General features: G+C 36.8%; 1 protein-coding gene across 10 annotated transcripts in view; it reads left to right on the forward strand.

Annotated features, from left to right (window-relative positions):
* ARL15 (ADP ribosylation factor like GTPase 15) overlaps positions 1 to 17848 on the forward strand; it is a 405200-nt gene that overhangs the window by 192297 nt on the left and 195055 nt on the right. For 9 of the 10 annotated variants that reach the window (XM_045037220.1, XM_045037206.1, XM_045037224.1 and 6 more), the window contains one exon: positions 7262 to 7470. In XM_045037220.1, the coding sequence (XP_044893155.1) occupies positions 7262 to 7470 (209 nt within the window). Of the gene's footprint in view, positions 1 to 7261; positions 7471 to 7816; positions 10267 to 17848 lie in introns of those variants that run through there. The other variant, XM_045037228.1, reaches the window with a different exon arrangement.

Consider the following 17848-nt stretch of genomic DNA (forward strand, 5'->3'; position numbering starts at 1 on the left):
GGGAATCCAAAATAAGGCAGAGACTATTTGTTTACATATTTCCTTTGCTGACTCCCTTACACCGTTTGGGAGAAGGAAGAACTCTTTCTTGCCCACATGTTTTCATAGATTTCCAATAAACACAGGAAGACCTTAATAAGCAAATCTTTTTCAAGATATGCAGTTAGCTGTGTGTCCAAGAGTGTGGAGAGTATTCATTTTTAAGGTTTATGAAATCTTAGGGGCGCTTGGTTGCTCATTGAGTGTCGGACTCTTGATTTTGGCTTAGGTCGTAATCGCAGGGTCGTGAGATTGAGCACCATGTGGAGCACGCTTTAGATTCCGTCTCTCCCCCTCTCCCTCCTCTTCTGTCCCTCACCCCTGCTTACATGCGTGTTCTCGCTTTCTCTTAAATAAAATATATAAGATTTATGAAATCTAGAGGCTTTAGGACTGGAAGAAGCTCAGATATGAGTAGGTAGTACTGTCTACTCTAAATACAGTTACCATAATCACATTACCATAACAGGTAATGGATGGTCAACAGGACCCTTAAGCAAGACCATCCAGCTGCCAGGTAGTATTCCCCAGGGCTCTGTAATAATTCCCCATTTACTGCTGCCTCAAGCCCAGACATTGCCTGGCTTACAAAGCCATCCACATTCTGTCTTCACACTGGTCATTACTTGTCACCAGCTCAGGCTTCTCTCATGTTCATTCTCTTTACTGTGCCCCACCACCCACCCACTCCTAATTTCCTTTTATCTTATGCTCCCAGCCATGCCATCCCCACTGGAATGTTTTCTCCTCTTCTCTCCCTTTCATTGGAGCCTCTTATACTCTCTGTGAAGCAGCATCATGTAGTAGAAAAGTACATGGGCTTTGGAATCAGTCCGAAATTTGAATTCTAGATCTGCCATTTATTAGCTGGATATGGAGGAAAGTGCTTAAACTTTGTGTCCCAATTTCTTCATCCATTAAATAAGGATAATAACTCCTAAAAAGTTATGTGTGGTGATGTATATAAACACCTTTACAAGGTTAGATGTGATGTAATATGTCGGTGAGGCGGGGGTGGATGACGACTAGGTGTGAACCCTCTTTTATATTCTATGTGGGTGTTCTCAGCTCATCTCACTGTGAGCCTGAGGACTTTGGTCTCCTCCAGCTCAACAGTTTATCCTGTTCATGGTTCTTTGATCATGCAGACCACATTTCTGTTTATTATCTAGAATGTTTTTTTTTTTTTATTCTGAAAGCAAAATAAGACAATACACCTCCCTTCAGAGAACTTGACTTCGAATCTTCACATTTTTATACTTTGTATTGAGCACTTAAGGAGGGCTTAATTTAAGATACTCGGTGCTTTTTTCAGGGGCTGGGGGGAGTCCATATCAAAAGTTTGAGTTTACATATGCATGTCTTAGTCCTCCTGGACTCTTGGATATTTTGGTTTTTAAAAACAGATTGAGTGGGTCTGATATATAGAAGACAAAAAGAATGAAGGAACCACCCATCAGAAAAACCAAGATTCCATATATGGGAGGGGTAAAAAAAAAAAAAAAAGAATTTAAAATTAATACTTTTCTGTCCCTTCTCCTGTCCTGCCCTTGAACATTTTCTCCCTATGCTGGAAATCACTCTTCTTAAAGTAATACTGGCTGATGCCACTTGTGTTCCGAGGATATATCCTCCTTCACTAAAATTTGAAGAATTAATTTACAATTAAAATTCTCCAAAATTGGCTTCATTTATGGGTCTCCAGTCTCATTAAGTTTTTCAGAGGGAAAATATTCTCCTTTTTCTGAAGACTGTGGTAAGAGGATAGAAAGAGAAGACAATCTTGAGTCCTCATCCTGAGTCTATATGCCATAACAGGGTGACCCTAGTGGACACCCTCGTCCTGGTTAGCCTGTTGTGTCACCCTTTGGCACACTTGTCTTTGGATCAGAGTGACCACACCTGCTCCTATACCAGCATGGCTGCATGGCTTTTCCTTTCAGAGATGGGATCAGGTCTCTAACTGTTTTCTTCTTAGGGGTTTCTAGCAGTCGCTCAAGGCAGCAGTAAGTTAGAGGAATATGTAGAACACACTATCCAATACAGTAGCCACCAGACACGTGTGGTGTCTAAACTTCAAATTTAAGTAAATTTTAATAAAATTCAGTTCTTGAGTTACAGTGGCCACATTTCAAGTGCTCAGTAGCCACAATGACTACTGGCTTTTTTTTTTTTTTTTTTTTTTTTTAATCACAGAAAGTTCAGTTAGACATCACTGATCTAGAGATCAGATTTTCCATAGGGACAACTTCGAACTGCTGTTTTTATTGTTGACTCCTGTGTATCCCTGTTTATTTAGTTCATTGGTTTCATCTTTCAAAGAAAAATTCTTTTAAGAAACTTACCTCTACAGCCTTTTAACTTAAGGGAGCTAAGCATCTTTTTTGGCTGCAAATAATAAAATAGTCTTTGAAATCGGCACGAGTAATTAGGCATTCACTATGTTCACAAAATAAAGAGTTCTTACAATAAGTGGTTGGTACCGCTGCTCAGCGATGTTCTCAAGGACCCAGGCTTTCTGTCTTCCTGTTGTGACCTCCTCATGTGTTGGTATGTCTTCTTCAAGATTGCTGGGAAGGTTATCATCTAATGGAATCTAAAAGCTAGAAGAGAGAAGTGACTCTCTGAGCATCTCCCTTTTTTTGAGGGGCACCGTTTTTCCCAAAAGCTCCCGGCAGACCTGTGTTGAATCCCAGTTTGCCAAAACTGAGTCATCTGTCCATGCTGCAAGAGAGAGCTTGAAAAACAAATACTTGGCATTTTTAACCTCTATACTGGTAGGCTGGCCCTGCTGATAAAGAATGTAAGCACTATGAAGACTGAAGCTTTTGTCTGTTTTGTTTGCTAGTATGTCCCCAGTGCCTGGGATGGTGCCAGGTGTTCAGTAAACATCCATTAGAGGAATTAATAAATAAGAGAATGTTGCCATAGTTGTCCATAGTGTGCCATACAAAAGAACCTTGCATAATGAAGACACGTTATGCTCCCATCTTCTATCTTTTCTCTTGTAGTAGCTTGAACTAGGCTCTCCTGGTTGATTGGCTTTCTGAGTGAACTCTTAGGATACCAAGGGCTCCTTAGAACCTTCACTAAGGCAGTATCAGACTTTGGGTAATTCAGAGACTGGGTAACACCCTCACCTCCCCAACCTCTCTACTGTTAATACACCTTTTTTTTTTTTAATCTGAATACAAAATACAGGCCAGGTTTGGATTTGGTGTTTAACCTCTTTATATACCAATTTAAGTGACACAGAGCATGCGCTATTCAGTCATTAAAATGAGTGGCCCCAGACCATTTATGATGTGATGTGATGCCCTGCGTGTGTTACTCCCCTTGGACTTGGTTTATGGGCGAGGCCTGTTGGGATGTGGACATCAAACTCTGTTCCTAGTTTTCCCAGTTAGGCTCACTTCTCAGAGCATCTGGCAGCTGGGTTAATGACCTGTCTATTTCTCATTTTAATCTGGTGGCTCATCTAAGGTCCTCTCAGCTGGGCCAACCAACCTGATACTACCATTCACCCCATTCCTGGTTTCCTGGGGTACTCTGGGTTTCATCCAGAAGCCCTGATGACCAAAGCCATTGTGCAAAAGGCTGAACTGGAATTTCAGATTCCAAGCCCAGTGTTTGTGATGAACATTAGACATGCTAAGATTGGACAGATAGCTGTGTGGCAGGAGACTAAAGAAAAGGGTCTTTTCATTACTAATAAGTTATCATCCACATAGTATATCATAGAATGGATGCTTTAAGAAATTCCAGCATTTCTCTTTGGATTTGTTTCATCCGTCAACAGTCATTGGACTTAAGGTCATTTTGTCTTACCATTTTCTGGTGTCTTATTGTGCTCCCAAATGTGGCAGATGGAAATAGTTTCTTGTTGAAAAAGACCCTCATGAGTTAGATTTCGAATATGTCCCGCGTATTTCCAATAGAAAATTTCCACTGAAACATTCAACCAGTATTCTTCTCTTTATACTTAATTCTCTGCACCCCTCTAATGCTATGGCCATATTTATTAAGATGTATTTACAGGCCTTGTTGTAGTAACTATTACTTTAAAGAATTTGTGGGTTTGATCTAAGGTAATCATGGATTTTTAAATATTTCTTATAGGTCCTTGCTTAGTGACGTGTATAGAAGAGTACTTAAAAATATTTATTTAATTAATTGGCTAGAAATGTTAGGTACCTTTTGTTTTGATAAGTTGCTTTTTCCCCCCTCTTGGCTTATGTAGTAGTAGAGTTTTTTGTTGAGTTTTATCACCTTTCCAGTCAATGATCCTTCTATTTCTATCACATTAGACCTAGATAAATATTTTAGGTGTGTAACCTTGGCCACATTATGTGATTGTTTCATGTCTTAGTTTTATTGTTGATAAAATGAGAGCCATAACAATACCTACCTCTTAAGATGGTCAAGAGTAAATGAGTTAATACATGTAAAAACACTTAGCACCACCACCATTTATTTTGGAACTGCACTTGGTCAGTTGCAACTGTTGGTTGGCTATGATTACAGAAGTTGGGCAAAATCAGTGAAAGCATTTTGTGAGAATTAATGAGCTCTATAGAATTTACAGGAAAGCATGTTGTGTATATTATATGAAAATTGTGTGCTACACACCTGTTAGTAAAATTTGTAATAAATTTATGTACAGATATACACACACACATTATTTTTGTCTTAAACATTTACCGTCAGGTAACACTGCTGCTACTTTTGCTCCTCAAACTTATGGATGGTTCTCTAGCATATGGATAATGTCTGGATGTAGCTTGTAGCAGATGCTGTTGGTATCCTACCCAGATCTCCTTTACTGGGCCAGTGCATCCATCTCCCAGCTGCTTCGAGTATTGGCTGCTAATGACTCACACCTGTACCCTTCTCCAGAGGCCTGCCCTTGGCTGACAGTAATTGCCTCAACCAAATATGTCTGGGAGAGTATGAGATCACACCCCTACCCCCTCCTGTTCCCTAGGGGTGGCTCATAGCCAATGACTGTACCGGGGTATAGCAGCCCAGCCTCCTTGTCTTTGGACTGGACAACTTCTGTGGTTGAGTCCATGCTCTAGAGCTCCTCATTGGATCAAGCTGAGGGTAGATTTTTGAAACCAGGTCTTTGCCAAGCCCCTTCCCCAATTCTAGCTTGCTTCTTTCACTCCAGGTTTCTTCTGACAGCACTGTCTATAATCAGGTGTTCAAGAAATGCGGTCTCAGACTCTGTGCCTGGGGAACCTGGCTTAAAGTGTTGCTGATTTCAGTGGCTCTGTTGTTTTCTTAGTTAGACCGTCACTTACGTAACTAACTACCTATATTAAATCTGTGGCTTAAGTTGTTTTGTTTTGTACTGTTTTCTTGGTTGAAAGTTGCCTGATCTGCATTAGCCCTGTTCACATCCCATGTTTTTACATATTTAAGGTTGTTCTACATTAAATATCCTTGATGCTCTTATATAGCTGGGTATTTCCGTATAGGATTATGATGGATACCCTGGATTTTAAAATCTGAAATATAAGTTTTAAATTTAAGTTTTAAATCCTGAATCAATTATACCTCCCTCTTGGGGTGGCTGTAAGAATTCTATGAGCTGTTCTTTTGAAAACACCTAGCACCGTGCCTGGAATATAGGAAGTGCTTAATAAATGGTAGCTGTTTGGTAACTATTATTTTTTAAGAGGATTGCCCAGCCTGGTTGAGATGCCTCATCTCTTGTGCTCATGACGCCTAATGAGTACCTCTCTACAGAGCTTTATTACTTTATCAATTTTTTTTCTATTTCTCACAGAAAAATATGGGCTTCTTAGTGCCCTCCAGTGGTGTGTTGGCCATTAGGGGAAGAAAAGACCTGATGATAGCTTTCGTTGATTTCGATGGTGAAAATATTCCCACCCTATCCAGTTTGAAGCTACCAGTATGGCATCATTGAATACAGAGTTGGGAAGAGATGCACATATTTGGCTCTTGTCAGTTAGTGCACACCAACTGCAGTCCTTTATTCCTAACACTTAGTGCAGTATCTCCAATATAGGAGCTAAATATTCAATGGAGGGCTAACATGTAGTTACTAACTGGTTAAGACTTGCTCATATACACTAAATTAATGAAATACCTTTATCTAATTTTTGTTGTATAACCAATAGTCTCATGCCCCAAACACACACACACACACACACACACACACACACACACACACACACACCATGGACTGCCCATGCTATTGATGAATAGAATGGAAATAAATGAAACACTTATCCTGATGTAGTAGGGAATGCCCATGCCCTCCCTGGACAGATGCCCTCCCTGTCTACTCAGATGCAAATCTCAGTTTTGAGATTTACTAGACGCATGAATGGGGATTAGTCACTTCACCTCTCTTGGCCCCAGGTTCCTCAGACAGTTGGACTGGATAGTCTTTACAGGTCTTTCTAGTCTGAAAATCCATAAAGCCTAATTAGTGTATAATTTCATTTCCTCCTTCCCTCATTTTCCTCTTTCCTGTACTGAAACTTGAGTTATACATAATGCTGGATGTTGAAAATGCAAAGAGGAATAAGACGTGGCCTTGGATGCTGAGAATCTCCATGTCTTTTTATGAACACTCCCATCATATCAAGACCATGAGTATGCCCATTGCCAAGTGGGTTTATGCAAATGTACCAAGTATTTAATTCATCACAGATTTCAGCACTTTGATACATAAAAATATTGTGCTAGTAGTTTTCACTTTCTAGATGAAATTAAATAAGGCTGTCATGCCTTATTGTCATGATCAGCAAGTAGTACTTTTAGAAACTGTCCTCAGGATCATGTTCATTGTCTGGGATAAAGCTTCAGTGAACAGCTAGCTGGGTTACACTACTCTCTGAGTTAGGCTCAAACTCTGATTATAAAGAGTTGAGTTTTTATTTAGGACTAGTAAGCAAAATCTGAAAAAAATGTTGACTTTCAATCAAAACAACTATCCTAGTTCTTTCTCACACATTTTGATAAGAAAGGTATAAAGAATGACTGATAAACTTGGGTGTTCTCTTTCAAGGCCACATCCACCTGTTGGCTCTCATGCCTTGGTCCTCATCAACCATGTTCTCTGCCCTTAATTTTTAAAAGCTACATTGGTTTCCAGCAGGAATTAGTGTTGGGAACACCAACAGAACTGTTGAGTATTTTTCAGTTGCCGAAAGCTATTTTTAAAAAGAATTTGTTTTGTTTTTGACAGGGGCTGATAATATCCGGAAATATTGGAGCCGCTACTACCAAGGATCTCAAGGGGTAATATTTGTATTAGACAGTGCCTCTTCAGAAGATGATTTAGAAACTGCTAGGAATGAACTGCACTCAGCTCTCCAGCACCCACAGTTATGCACTTTACCCTTTTTAATATTGGCCAATCATCAAGACAAGCCAGCTGCTCGATCAGTCCAAGAGGTATGTCTCATGAATGTGACAAGCCTTTGTCTTGTGTGCTGTGGTTTTGCTGCCACGTTGGAATCTGAAAACTTGGCTGTAATTAGGAATATGCTGGTTGTGGTGTTTTCCAACATGAAACCCTAGTTTTCTGAGAAAGTAGAAAGACTATATCAATCTATAGAAATTATTGTTTATATACCTTTCTCCACTTGGAAAGCATCATTGTTATTTTTTTTTTTTAACTTTAGCAAAAGTTAAAGGACTTATCTGAATATTTTTCTCATCTGCTTGAAAAGGCTGCAGGCTTGGTGATTTAGCATTTCTTACCCTGCTAGCTTACTTAGTTCATTCTCCTTTTCTCCAGCTTTTCAAGGAATGCCTCATGCGTGTCACCATGCATCACTTGCCCTCAGATGTCATGTTCTTGTCCCTCTGAAATGCTCACTGTTGACTAGAAGCAATGAGTCCTATTCTGTAACCAGCCAGGCTGAAAATTGATGTCTTATCTTGCAAGTTCCATGCCACCAAATACACTTTAATATGGACCCGTTCTTTATCTTCTTCATTGAATTTCATTTCTTAGTGCGTATCTCTCCTATAAAAGCATGAGTCTAGTTCTGGACTGAAAAAAAATCAGTGTCTCACCCAGAAGAGCTTCTGATTCATGGATACAGAAGGAATAAGATATGGGAATAATTTTTAAATTTTGAATTGTGAATTTTAACCAAAGTACAGTGAAATAAAGACTTTCTATGTATTCCTTTACACCTGTAACTTTCAAGGTAGGTTTCTCTCCCCTTCTTCAGAAAATTGTGTGCTTCCTTTAGTGACTTCAGGATATTATAATTAGTAGGAATAACACTGCCCTGTAGTCTGAAACGTTGGATGAGGAGTCAAACACCTAAGATGTTCTAACTCCAGACTGGTTTCACACTTAATGTGGGACCCAGGCAAAAAGCTTTGTTCCTTTGCTTGTCTTCCCATCAGTAAAATGGGAATAATGCGGGCTTTTTTTTTTTTTTTTTTAAGTAAGTGAGTGGGATGGTTTTAGATAATTTACTTTGAAGTTTAAAGTACTAAGCAGTAGAAGAGATACTATATCGAGACAGTTTTCATTTAAGTCTTAGGAAAATAGTAAAGAAGGCAAGGTTTTCTTACTAAATAGAACTCGTGCCCATTTTTTGTTGCTTCGTTTATCATTAAGTAGTCAGGATGCACCTTTTTCCTTTTTAGATTTTGTGAAATATAAATACTAGTAAGTAATAAAGATAGAAACAAAGCAGTATTCAGAGTCATTAATGTGCAGATCTTCAGCATTGAACTTGTCGCGCCTTCCTGATCTGTTCTTAAGACTTGGGTGGGGTAAATCTTTTACTTTCTCAGCATCAGTTTTCCTGCTTGTAGAGTAGATACAATAGTATCTAATCGTAGACAGGAGTGTTATAAATTATAAGATACTTGCTGAAGATGCATTGTTCTGAGATTCATTGTGGGAAATATATGTATGCAGTACAGAATACAAATAGACGATATAATGTTTTGTACATAAATAATATGTAATACATCTATAATAAAACATACGAAATACACATACAAGTGACGTTATAACATCAAATCACTTTATTCAAGTTATGTACAATAGCTGAATTTTTTTCTTTTAATTTTAAGAAACTGTTTTCCTTAGACATCATAAAATTGAAACTAATGTTTTCTTGAAACCAGATAGATAACTCAGGGTAATCCTCCATAGAAATTGAAGACTGTCACATTGAAGAAAGGAAGCTTTTAACAATTAATTGCCTCGGAATATGCCTTGTGTATTTTCGCCAGTATCTTTCCTAAGAAACGGGCAAATATCTTTTTATGATTCATCTTTTAGTGAGACAGTGGCTGTAAATGTAGAATAAACAGAATGATTTGAAAATTATTCAAAATTTGTATATCCTGGATCATGTATGACTGAGTTTCCTTTCTATTTATATCAATTTTAAATGACTTTTCCTCAAAACTTTTGCTTGTAATGGAATTTGCAAATACCATTTTGAGGACTGTTTAAGGTATTGTCCCTGTGGTTATATAAACATATACTATACAGGTGGCCGTTAACATTTTAGATTTTAATTAAAGACATAGACAAATTCTGTTATAGATCTTGAAGCTTCTCGAAACATAATGAAGTGCCCATACGTTGGATTTGGCAGAAAAAGAAAAGGAAGCTTCTATTTTTCTCGTGGCTTAAATGACAAAGAGGTTTCTCAGAATAGTGTGTTACGATGCCTTGTTGAAATACTCCTAGGAATGTTTTAGGGATCAATATCTTGTTAATAAGTTAGCATAAAAGTGGAATTATAAAAACTGAATCTTAGACTTTTTATAAGCAATCATCTCAAAATGGTTGGAAGTAGGTTTGCGTAGAAGAGGGATAGAAGATTAAAAAGTGAGCGAACTTACATGTCATTTGAAATATGTTCAGAAGTGGCCATCTGTATACTACCCCTCCTTACCTTATTGTGAAGGTATTACATGCCCCTGTGCTCTGTTGCTTATAAACATTTTTATTCGTTTGTACCTGCTAATCCGTGTGCACTTCGTGTAATCTCCAAATGCTAAAAAGGATGGGTTTTTACTTTGCAAAATAGCTGTGAGTTTGAGGCAAAATTCTATTCTTTCAGAATTCAAGGAAAATACATTCAGTTTACCAAAAGCACTGAACAGTTCTTTGATGCAGCTAAGAAAAGACCACGAGTCATAAAGGCTCATTGATTCTTCCCCTCCTCCCATTGAAATTATTACATTTTGTGCTCAATGCATTATGCAAAAAAAAAAAAAAAAAAAAAAAAACTGTAATTATTTACCCTGTCACTGGAGTAAAACTTTAAAAATTCATTTATCATCTAATGAGGATAACAGAATGTTGTTGCATTTAGAAGCTGGTGAGATCCAAAGGAGAAAGAGGAATTATCCTGGGGATTCCAACCAGAGAATGAAAATCTCTGGAGGTTCTATATATTTAGTCCCCTCCTCTGCTATGACTGTTGCAATGTTTGTGTAGAGAATGGAGTTAAGAAAGGAAGACAATGGTTAAAATTACTTTCTAACCCACAGAGGGCAACATGCCCAATTATTTTGTTACCCTTTTAGAACGCAAGTAGAGTCTTGTACATGCATAGTTCGCCTTCTGTAATAAACCTGGTAATGACCTGTGTTTAACTCAACAGCCTTTTAAGATTTTACATCTTGAGAATTGATAGTAGAAACATGTTTTTTAATAAATAATCTTTTTTTTTTTTTAAATAGCAAAACACTGGGAAAAAGAACACCCTTTATGTACTGTCTGAAAGCCAAGCAGTTTTTTGCAACAGATGTTTGTTGTATTCACTTTGGGGAGGTGTAGTTACCACAGTTTTCCAGAATTTATTTGTATCAACTACTTTTCTCCATAGAAAATATAATATAAAAATCTATAATTAAGTCAAGTGGCCCACTTGATTCATTAGGGAAAATTCTAGTCCAATTTGAATAATAAGGCTTTAAAACAAGAATCATCTTAAGGGTAAATAGGTTGGCTTTTTATTTGTATTGAATGGTAATTGTATCTAATTTGTTTTACAACTCCCATAGGAGAGCATACTTCAGTTCTGAAGTTATTTAATAGATTAGGAGGATTTTATGAGAAGTTAAGTTGATATAGTAACCAATAAATGTAATCTGTTTTCCCTCTACACGGTTGCCGATTGGGACTCTTTTACTTCCTAGCTTTTTAAAATCTTATCTTTGTTTTATTGGGCACTACTGTGTCTTATAAAATGACACATTTTGTCAACGTGAAAGAAATAGTTTAACCTTTCAGCAGCCTAATCTGAATTGATATTTGTCCATATCCTTAATTCAAAAATGTTTACCTTTTTTAGAAATAGCACATCAAAAATACTGAATCAACTCTGTCAAGTATTTTGCATCGAAGCAAATACTAAGAAATGTGAAAACTGTGAGATAAAGATTCTTGAAGTGACATCGTAAGGTCAAATGACTTTAATGGTTCCATGGTGTGAGTAAAGTATTCCCAAGTATTTCTATAATGATACATTACCTTTTTAGCCCATGTTTGGCTTCGATTATAAATATTCATATTTTTGAAAAATACTTCTCAATATTGAGTGTATCATGAATACTTTGTCTATAGACCTCTTGTGGAAGAGAGTACTGGTGTGTGTTTCACGTTATTGAACCATTGCATTTAATTATAGTTCTTCTTTGTAGATCATTATTTCTAAATTGTATACATTTTCCCCTTCCTAAAAGGGTCAGAGAGTTTTGAAGGATTGAAATGTTTGGGAACTGTTGATCTGCAAATAGTAAGCCTCTAATTTAAAATTTTTATTCTATACTCATACTTGTTAACGGTGGAGTGGTGTTTTTGTTTTGTTTTGGTATCTCTATGAAGTGGTGAATATCATCTTTGGTTTTACGTGACTAATCTTTTATTAGAAAATACAAAGCAGTGTTTAAATCATGTAACATACTTAGTTTATTATTACTCTCTGTATATGGACAGAAATGTGTGTGTGTTTGTACCATAATGATTGTAAAGTGTCATACACTTTAAATCTTAGGGGCTTCCAAGTGTCCTGACCTGCGTCTTGGCAGCATTTTAGAATACTGATTTGATTTCACTTAGAGCAGCGGACATGCGTATTGTGTAAGCAGTCTGAAGATTCCCTTATGGGACGTATACTTACTTTAAAATGATATAAGAGATACAAATTATTTTTTGCTCATTCCTTACAGATGTACTGTACTCTGTTACAGTTTAATCTTGGGGAAACAATGGGAGGGTTTAGAGGAATGACGCCGTGATCTCCTGAAAATGTTTACTAACGTTTACTAAAGTGCAAGAGAAGCTGAAATCACCACCATTGCGATAGTTACATTTATAATAATGACTCTTCTATATTTTGAAGAGCAACTTTTAGCTGAATGCCGAGTCAGGATATGTTCTTGTACATTCATGTACTTCATGTACATGAAAAAACTAATTTTTATATTTGATTTCATCAATTCTAAATCTAGCCAGTTTGATCTTAGCATTCAAGGGAACTCATATACCTGTATTTCTTGCACCCACCAAGCAGTATTATGAGAATGTGCCCTGCCCCCTGAAAGCTAATAAATTCCCATTAACAAGTGATATATACGAAAGGTCCATTGTATCAAGAAAATTATTTAGGAGGGATAATAGTGTAAGAAAGACATTTAAAAATATAACAAGAATTCATTACATTCTCTTATAAAACCCCTATTTCTGGGGCGCCTGGGTGGCGCAGTCGGTTAAGCGTCCGACTTCAGCCAGGTCACGATCTCGCGGTCCGTGAGTTCGAGCCCCGCGTCAGGCTCTGGGCTGATGGCTCAGAGCCTGGAGCCTGTTTCCGATTCTGTGTCTCCCTCTCTCTCTGCCCCTCCCCCGTTCATGCTCTGTCTCTCTCTGTCCCAAAAATAAATAAACGTTGAAAAAAAATTTTTGAAAAAAAAAACAAAACCCCTATTTCTTTACACTTTCTTCCTTGAGTCTGTCAAATGCATATCTTTGTTTAATGTAAAGCTGGCAAATTTTGGAACCTCTTCCAATTCTTACTCTTACTTTGCACATCCAGATGTTTCCGGGTATAATTCTCCCACCTCTGCGGTACTTTGCAGTTTCCTGATTGTTGACACCCCCAGGCCTCCCCCTTTTCTCCCTCTTCTTCAACACAGACCATTAAGAACCAATTTCCTATCTATTTTTTCATGATACCCATATTAAAAACCAGTACTATGTTCTGATTCCTTCTAGAAGCAAGTGAAACACCACCGATCTTATATATCAATGTGCCTGAGTATTGAATTCCCTTCTCTTGTCTCACTCACATTGAGCTACTGCTCACTATATCTGTTGCTCTAGGAAGACCACCTAAAGATTATAGGTCACATCAAGAAGTCTCCCTAAAACATCGAAGGCTGGGCTAGGTGCCCTCCTTTTGACTTCCCATAGCATCCTGGGCATATCCAAGTCATAATACTAGAATTAATTGCATGTAACTTTTCTGTCTACCCCTCAAGATTGTAAGCTCCTTGAAGGACAGGACTTCAGGCTTGTTTATGTCTGTGTGCTCAATTATATGTTATTGGGATAAGTACTTGCCATATGTGCTTCCCTCCTGGCTTTGACACCATCAGCTTTATCCAGATTCCCTAACTCTACCTAGTCTAACTCACATTCCCACCCTTGAACTTTCCTTTTCCTCCACACCAAACCTGACCTTTGAATATTACTCATAAACTGCATCTTGCATGAAATCTCACCACTGTGACCATAGTAATGGTTTTGCAAAGCTTTAATCTGCCGTTGACCAGACTTACAAGTGTTTATTTTCATGTACTTAAATTTGTGTTTGTCCACCTGAGGACCTTGCTATTAAGCAGGTTACTATTTTTTCCCCAGAATTCCTCATAGAAAGTGGCAGGACATCTTGGCTGAATAATATCCCTTTAATATGCTTTTATTAATGCCTACATTTTAAGTATATAGAGCTTATTTCAGTTGTGAGCATAGCAAAGACTGGTACATGATGCAGCTCAAGGGGAACGTAATTCAAATGGTTTTAAAGCAATACATTCAATGTATTAAGAACAAATCTAGCTTTGTTGTAAAATTGTTCTACGTTAATGAAACTTAGAGGGAGTTTTTTTCATTTCTTAAATTTTTTAAAAGGCTGTTTACCGATGTATTTATTTATTTACTTATTTTGAGAGAGAGAAAGTGTTGTGTACCCTGCCATACAAGTGGGGGAGGGGCACAGAGAGAAGTAGAGCAAAAATCCCAAGCAGGCTCTGCGCTGTCAGCCAGAACCAACACGGGGCTCGATCTCAGGACCCACGAGATCACGACCTGGGCAGGAATTCAGAGTTGGACGCTTAACTAACTGAGCCGCCCAGGCACCCCTCATTTCATACATCTAACACTTTTAATTCCTGTACATATTTAAATATTTTACAATAATCATAGCTAGTACAGTTAGAGTTTGACTTTCTCTTTCTGGGTCTTTTTGAAGCAATAGGTATTTGAGTGGTTGTAGTGGTGAACTTCACCCTTTATTTCAATTTTGTATCTTGTAAAAATTAGTATTTCATTAAGCCTCATTCAACAAAGCCAAGAAATGATTCTGAGGCTGAAGTTTTCAGACTGATTTCCTCGGCCCTTAGTCCCAATTATTTATTTACTTATTTATTTCATTTGCAAAAGAAAACTCCATTGACTCCACATTCCATAACTTACAGAGTTAATAAGACATTTGTCGAGTTAAATTAATTTGAAAATAGACGCATGGTTAATGTCAGTAAGGTGCTTTGAAGATAAAAAGCACAATAAGCGTTAGTTATTATCATTATGATAATTATTTTCATTATTATTATTACATAGTGTCTGCTTAAAAATACCTTTGGTTACTCTGGGATGGCTGAGGCTAATGAGAGGGGTTACCATGCTGGGTTTTATACAGAACTAAGGAGTTGAGACATAATCCACTGAGGTTTTGTTTTTTCTTAACAAATCAAGAGATGTTTGTCCTTTTTCTTAAAAATATATAAATGTATGTTACATATATATAACATATATATACTTGTTATATATACTTGTTATATATATGTTATATATATGTTTTATATATAAAACATACTTTATATATAAAACATATATATGTACATATACATATATACATATATATGTTTTATATATATGCATGTATATGTTTTATATATATATACATATATATGTATATATATACATATATATAAATCTGTGTCTATATATAAAATAAAGCTACCTGTAATGTAGAAGCATTGGAACTCATTTTGAATAGTTTGAATCTTTTCTTATGTAATCTCTAAAATGATATTTGAGGAATAAGGATAGGTCTTCTGAAAGGCTCTAAAAACATAGACATTGATTTCTAAATAGTCAAAACCCTTTATTTCTTAGTTAATTCCTGAAGTTGTATAGAACTCAAATTTATAATTTTTATAAACTAAAAAGAAGAGGGCATAATTATGGGAAGAAAATATGAAAGCTTAAAATGATCACAAAAGTGGAAAATTATATCTTTGGGAAGTTATAAAATAACCATAACTAATTACGTGAATTAATTCCGATGAGAATATTTCAAGGAGGATTGTTCTTTAGATTATTCTTTACCAAGAAGACTTGAACATAAAGCCAAATTCCTCACAACATCCTGCAAAGATTGTCATCACAAGTCAGAGACAGAGGAAGTATGGAAACATTTTAACAGGCATATATATGAAAGTTAAATGTACACCCAGCCTCAAAATCAGGAAGACATTAGTGACATGTCTGAAGAAGACATTCCCTAATATTATTGTAAATTAAATAAGAAAAGACCTCAAGAGAATGAAAAGAGAAAAGGTGCCTGGAGCCAATGAATTACAATTGACAACCTAAAGGCAGTTGAAGAACCAATTGCTGGAGTGATTGCAAAGCTATTCATAGTGTGCAGCAGACAGAGCATACCAGAAAGCTGGAACAATGCCTTCAGTTCAGCAATATTGCTTCAAAAGAATGGAAAGAGGGGAACGGGAAGAGCCACTGACCCTGAGACCAATTTCCAGGCAGCTGCACAAACTATATACTGTAATTAAAGGTTTTGACCAGTAATCACAGCAAAGCCAGACTACAGAAAGTCTAGGGAGTCAGCGAGGTTTATAATGAGGCAGATATCCTTAACTAAAAGTGTGGAAAAAGCAGGTAAGAAAACCAGTCCATTTTTGGCAGTGACTTTGAGAAGCTCTGCTGTGTTAACACAAATATGAAAATCACATATTTTTGGCCTTCTTCCTCTAAGAACAAAAACGTGTAATGAAAGATATCTGCTTTCATCTTCTGAGATGAATAGAATACTCTGCTCCTTAGTACCTGGAATTTTCTCCTTGCCACTTATTTTTCTTTACCTGTGAATTGCATGTGCCTTTCGGGAAAACAGGAAGCCAGGCACGTGCAGTAGTACAGACAACAGACTCCCACTTAGAAGTAGCTACTCTTCCAGGATAGGTGGGCTTTGGCAGAAATGAACTAACCCACACCTGAGTTCTTTGTCTATAGAACCTCTTTTTCCCTTTTGTTTACTGATAACGTAGAATCTCTTTCTTTCTTTAGTAGTATCTCTACACAGATGTCCATGTTCAGCTACCACTCTTACTTAAATATTCACATAGTACTTTGAATGTTTATATCTTGAGTAAAGGGGAATCTAGTGGTTTTGAATAAAGGCATGATACAAACTTCCAAAACAAACAAGAAGGTGTCAACATGAGTCCAGTGAACACAAACGACATCTCATTTTGCAGACACCACGTAGTTCTCTCCTGACTGGCCTGCTAAGACCTTTGCTGTGTTTGATGTCACAGTATCCAGTAGTGGAATGGAAATAGTCTTCTCGGCTAGAAATTCTGAAATTGTAATTTGTACACACGTTAATCGTTGACCAAAAAAATGACAAGTTTTCTACTGACTTATAAAGGAGGAGTCAAGTAAGGTTTCATTTTATTTTATTTACCCTTATCATATAACATATTCCAGTGTCTGAATTCCTTGTGTTAAGGGTGGTGTGCCTAGATTGAGTTTACTTTTCTTCTACACCTGAAATAAGAATGCTCCATAAAGAGTGTTCAGGCAGTAAACAGAGGAATAAAGTAACCGGAATTGTTTTTGTAAACAAGGGAAACCAACTAAACCTTATGGGAAGACGGTTCTGCATATGAACTGTGAAATAAATTGGAGGTTGCCTAGAACAACAAAATTGTAACGTGTAAGAATTTGTAAAATATTTTTAGAACTATAGTGATGACTAATAATTTGTCAAGCCAAAACAAGTTTTTATTGAAAGGGGCCGGAGTGGAAAATCTGGGTAACTTGTGTGTAGTTTAGACAAGGAGAACAAAGAAATAATGAAATGAAAATAAGACCTTGGCAGAGGAATGCTTAGAGAACAGCTGATTGAAGACTTACAATTGTTAATGGTGCTATAAAAGAAAGATATTTTCTCATCATGCTGTAGCATATCACATTGAAGACAAGACTGAATAATTATAAGATCCTGAAAAATAGGCCAAAAAAAGATGTGGAGATAAAGGTATAATTTATATGCACTGAGTAGAATCGTTATTATGGTTATTGACATTATGCAAAAGCAAATCATTGTGCCCAAATGGCCTAATTTTCTAAAACATGAAAACATAAATTCTTAAGAAAGAATCTTTCTCTGATTATATTTAAAGACTTACATTTTACTCTGTTCTAGAATAGTTTCATTTAAAATGGTACTTGCCAAACTTCTTGAAAAGGTTA

The sequence above is a fragment of the Felis catus genome, chromosome A1 (assembly GCF_018350175.1).
Source record: "Felis catus isolate Fca126 chromosome A1, F.catus_Fca126_mat1.0, whole genome shotgun sequence".
In the NCBI taxonomy this organism is placed as follows: Eukaryota; Metazoa; Chordata; class Mammalia; order Carnivora; family Felidae; genus Felis; species Felis catus.